The sequence below is a fragment of the Acyrthosiphon pisum genome, chromosome A2 (assembly GCF_005508785.2).
Source record: "Acyrthosiphon pisum isolate AL4f chromosome A2, pea_aphid_22Mar2018_4r6ur, whole genome shotgun sequence".
Classification (NCBI taxonomy): domain Eukaryota; kingdom Metazoa; phylum Arthropoda; class Insecta; order Hemiptera; family Aphididae; genus Acyrthosiphon; species Acyrthosiphon pisum.
This window is the reverse complement of record NC_042495.1, coordinates 104,448,787-104,454,359: the sequence shown is the minus strand read 5'-3', so window position 1 is coordinate 104,454,359 and position 5,573 is coordinate 104,448,787. Positions and strand designations below refer to the sequence as shown.

At 27.7% G+C, this 5,573-nt stretch overlaps 1 protein-coding gene across 1 annotated transcript; it reads right to left on the bottom strand.

Annotated features, from left to right (window-relative positions):
* Positions 1-645: 645 nt before the first annotated feature.
* On the bottom strand, positions 646-3,522 carry LOC100165894 (CMP-sialic acid transporter 1). Its single transcript, NM_001293327.1, is given in 5 exon segments — positions 646-946; positions 1,006-1,493; positions 1,585-1,631; positions 2,453-2,567; positions 3,233-3,522. Coding segments are annotated over 5 exon segments (1,014 nt in total). The 5' UTR covers positions 3,324-3,522; the 3' UTR covers positions 646-673.
* Between the last annotated feature and the right edge of the window lie 2,051 nt (positions 3,523-5,573).

Below are 5,573 nucleotides of genomic sequence, written 5' to 3'. Positions count from 1 at the left end.
AATAAAATAAATTGTTTTTAACCTAATAGGTAATACATAAGAATTGAATGTAGTATTTATAACTATACAAATATTTTTATAATAAATATAATCGTTTATTACAATATAATACAATAAAAATAAATTTAATTTGTCTGACTATATTATACTGGTAACTAAAAAAATTGGTATAGTAAGCTAATTTTTTTATAAAATAAATAACTTGTATATTGACTAAAGCTATAATATCACATCATATTTTGTATTATTTATATTTACGATAATAGCCCAAAAAACAGATGGGCTAAATCCAAATCAGAATCATATTATAAAAGTTAGTTTGATTACAGTAGAATACATAATACATGGGTATAATGACTTAGTTTATTTTAGAGGATTACAATCATTACTTATACAAATAAAAAATAGGAATTTTAATACAAATTATTATTAGGCAATATTATAATACAAATGTTTTGGTTTTCAAATAAATTATGAAAATATTACTAGTCAATAGTGATATATTACCTAGGTAGTAGGTACTTAGGTATTGAAAGATAATAATAATAGAAACATTGATACAAAATATTTAATTAACATAAAAGTTACAAGTATACATTATTTTGGAGAAAGAAAATTGAGTAGGTAGATAAATATAATATTTTATTCCAATAATTATTTATTTTATTAAGTTTTAAATATCAATTAAATTTTTATTACTTTTAGTAGCTGGTAGTGTACTTTTTGTAATAGGGTGTTTGGCATAAATAACCACAGAACACGAAACAATACTTACAGCTGACACAGTCTGCAAAGTAATTGGGTATCCTAGAAGTACCCATGACAATACGGCAATAAGGACTAGTTCGATTGCTGTGGCAAAAACCTTTATGATTGAATTTAAGCTGTGTAGTAGTAAGCTAGTTACAACACCATACATGGCACTGTTTATTATAATATACATGACCTAAAAAACAATTGTTTTGATTAATTAATAGTAAGAAATAAGTACAATAAATCTCATACCATATAGTTTTTAAAAATGTCTATTTCAGAGACATTGCTTTTTGTTTCATTATGTTTAAATGTTATCCACAATAATAAATTACAAAGTATTGAATCAGTGTACATATATATGTTTTGCACATAAACATTAACATTTACACCCTGGCCTTTTTTAAGTAAATATTCATTGTAGACGCCAGCTAAACATGAGCAAAGTATTTGAGTCAACATCAATAATATACTAATAAAAAAACCATAAGACTGCTGTCGAATATTGCCTTCCATTTTCATCTCTTTTATCATACATCCAATAGTCAAAAGCACTAAGGATAACCATTGAATTTTGCTGAGATCCTTTTTAAACAAACACTGATAAACAATACCAGTGAGTATGACCCGTAATTGAAGAAGAATAAAATATGTAGTCGGGTCAAATATTGATAGGTTCACAAACGCCAAATTATTATACAAGCAGTAAAGAAGTGCCGGCACCATGTAGAGAAAGAGTACTAATAATAAGATATCCAAATATACAAACATAAGTATTAAAGTATGCATATAAAATGTAAATGATGTTTTAATATAAATTTAAGTACTGACCTGTGTAGTTTTCTCTAGTCTGATCTATAATGCTTCTTAAGGGATTGCTGTAAAGAAAAATACATAATAATTAAAATTTGGGATGGAATGATACTAAAATTGATACTCAATATTGGCCAATATAGGTGGTATTGGTTTTTTTTTTCAGAACCAATATTTGAAACGAAACCATAAAAATAAAATAAATCCATCGGCGTAATATTAAAAATGCATTCCTTATTATTTATTTTGTAAGTTCATATTTACTATTTATTTTGAATGTTTGTGTTTATTTTTAAATTTTAGCAAAATAATATCCGTTTATTTGATATTGGTTAGTGGTATTGGTTTTATTATAATATCAGTTTATGGACTTTGCCAAAAATGTTGTTTTTAGGTAAATCAGGGTATCATCAGGTTATAAACAATGGTATTGATTATCGGCCCTCCCTAATTGAAATGTAATTTTTTTTAAGTAAAATATAAAATGTCATGACATTCAATCATCTATTACTTTAATTCAATTTAAATATTTATTTAATTTGTTTGGGATTTTAACATTGAATACAATTAAATATCCGACAGAGTATAATGAAATAAACTAGTTTATTATACCATGCTACAGAGTAGGGACTCGGGAGGGAGGTATATTTATGAATATTAACTACTTTATTTTTACAAGGGATATTAATATTTTATAGAGAAATTATATATACAAATACAATATACCTGTTACTAAAAACTACAGTCTACAATGAATTAGAATTATACTTTGTAGAAATTTTAGTTATACTAATTTTAGAACTATTAATAATATTATTAATCTATTATTACTTTATCTAGTTAAATAAATATAAATTATAGTAGGTATTTTAAAAATTTCACTTACTCTTTACAAAACAAAAAAAGAGATATAATTAGTTTTATAACTTCCGTTAAAATAATTACTGACACAACGTTATAGTGATAAGTGCCTTTATCTTGTGATAATTTTACTAACAATCCTGCAAAAGAAAAAAAAATGTTTAGAACATACCATTTGAATCTAAAATGTCTATTATTTATATCCAGGGGCAGATAGGTAGACATAGTAATTTCCCCTACAGGCAGTGACTGTGAATGGTCCAAAGGCTCAAGAATACATACATTTATTTTTTTAATGAGTTCTATTATAATTTGGTATACATAATTGGGTATTGACATTTCATACTTTTATAGTTTTATATAGGTAATATATAGTAAGTTAGTATAAATAATATTTTAATATTGTATAAATGTACACAAACATGTAATGAAAATATTTGTGGATGGAGAGTGGCTTTTATCGAAATAGATTTATTTTTATAAAATTAAAAATATATATACCTATATGTTCAACAAATTTGTTATATCATTTTTTGGGGCTTACTCTGTGTGGAGGGTCATTTGTGCAATATCCATAATAATGTGGTCTTTTAAATGTTTTCATTGTAACAAAAAAAAAATGTCTTCTCTGCCCCTGTCATAACAGTATGAACGTATTTAATTTTTTTTTTTGAAAACATAATATTTATTAGAAATTATAATATACAATCAGATAATTTTAATTTGTGAATTTGTTTATGATTAATGGAGTAGGTACATCAGAACTCAAAACGCAATAGAAAAAGAAAAATATATGCATTTTTACCGTGGTTCATTGACAGTGCTATGTACAAGACAAATACGACAAACGACGTCTTAGTGGGGAACAAACTAGCCCAATTGCTGGATTTCCACATAACTGTTGACGGGCTAGGGTATATTTGAAGAAATTACAAAACACGTTGAACGCAAAGTCGTGAAATTAACCAAATGTAGGGCGTAGGAGTGAAAAAAAATATATACAAAACAGTTTGTGGATAAAAAATACTGGAATATTAACAAATAACAACTACAGTCTACATTTTTCAAAATTAATAAATAAGAAATCGTTGATGCAATGATGCATGAATACTTGATAAATGATAGCAGAATAACAGATACGGACTGTATAGTGTATGCGTGTGATAACACTTAACCGGAAATATCGTTGATAAAACACTAATGTGTTTTTTTAATCATTCTGACTTCTAGGAACAATATAATTTGTAATCCTCGACTCTCGAGTGTCGACACTCGTCACTCGAATACTCAACACGTAATACGTATTATACACGTATTATAATATCTCAATGTGCTAAAGTGCTAAAGGCTTTATACATCAAAACTTAATATATAGGTATAGGTACTGTACAGGGTATGGTTATACTAATAAATAATAATATTATACAAATAACAAATATATATGTTGTATGGATATAATGGGTATTTATTAAGTACCAATGTGCATCGTGATTCGTGGACGTAGATATAATACATCTATATTGACTATAATAGTATACAGTAGGTGCCTTGGTACCTATGTTAATAAATTGGAAAATCACTAGTCAGTAGCCCTAATTCAAAATATAATAAAAATATTTTAGTGAAGTTTTGTATTGTAATATTAATAAATATTAGTCTCGTTCGGTTCGCCATGGTCCAAAAAAATAATTTAAAAACAACAAACTTTTATTTTTTTTTTATGTTTCAATATTTTATATTTTGTCATTCCTGTATCATATTTACTTATTGTGCCTAATCTCACCTAACCTAACCTACAGATTGTCAATTTTCTTATAAAAATAAAAAATAAATATTTTTTTCGCTGTGTCTAGAGCACCGGTCGGCCGGTTCGATATTAGAGCACCGGTCGGCCGGTTCGATATTAGAGCACCGGGCGCCCGGATGGATAATAGAGCACCGGTCGACCGGTAACACTGTAGAGTACCGGGTCACACTGTAATTATAAAAATATGATAATAATATTATAATCTTTTATTATATACTTGTCTACGATAATAATATAGTGACTTATTAGTTAATACTTAATAGTTAATAGTTACTTAATAGTTATTAGTTATTCTTTTTATAATAGTATAATAGTATAATAGTATAATAGTATAGTATAATAAATCACAGAATACCAATAGTCATTAGTTAAAAACAAAATCTTAAGCTTTATCCTCTTTTTCTTTGTTGTATCTTTCATTTTTCTTGAGAAACTTTAGGCGCTTTAGGCTTCAATATTTTATTAGGACGATTTCCGCGACACTTGGGGCAAAACCATTTACCTTTTGGTTTTGTTGATAATAATACACAAGAAAAATGAAACCATTCTACTGGACATAAATCATTATCGCAACATATCATCTCTCCGTATGAAATCTGATTACAAAGACTATAGGTTTGTTCATCTGAATCGACAGCTATATCCCTATCTCCATTTTTAGTTTTTGTCTCTGTTTTTTTAGCCAATGCTCTTCCAGTTTTAAGCCGTTTAGGAAGGCCGATTGTTGTCATAATTGCGCCTTTTGGCCGACCACAAGTTCTGACTTTACCAGGTAGTATTATTGATTCAATACCTAAACATTTAAAACATTTTCTATTATTTAAATCCACAACGTCCTGCAGTCTTTAATATAATAGTCGACATAATTTTTGTCTTTGTAGTGACTTAAAACACTTTCAAATTCATCAAATGAAGAAAAAACATCAAAAAGTTTCATATTTGAAAAAAACTTTAAACTTTGAAAAAAACAAAACTGAAAACTATATTTTATACTGAGCTGTACTGTACTACACTCGCCATGAGGTTGAAGGGAAAGATACCTATAAAGGTTAGTAAGGCCAAATAAACGATTAAGGTTTTCCTAATAAAATAACTATTATTACATATTTAAATTAGACGCCAATATAGCGGGTAATTTACAGTGTGACCCGGTACTCTACAGTGTTACCGGTCGGCCGGTGCTATATTATCCATCCGGGCGCCCGGTGCTCTAATATCGAACCGGCCGACCGGTGCTCTAATATCGAACCGGCCGACCGGTGCTCTAGACACAGCGTATTTTTTTTTAAAAAATTCAGAAAATAGCCATTTTGTAGTGTTATTTAATTACAAAATATGA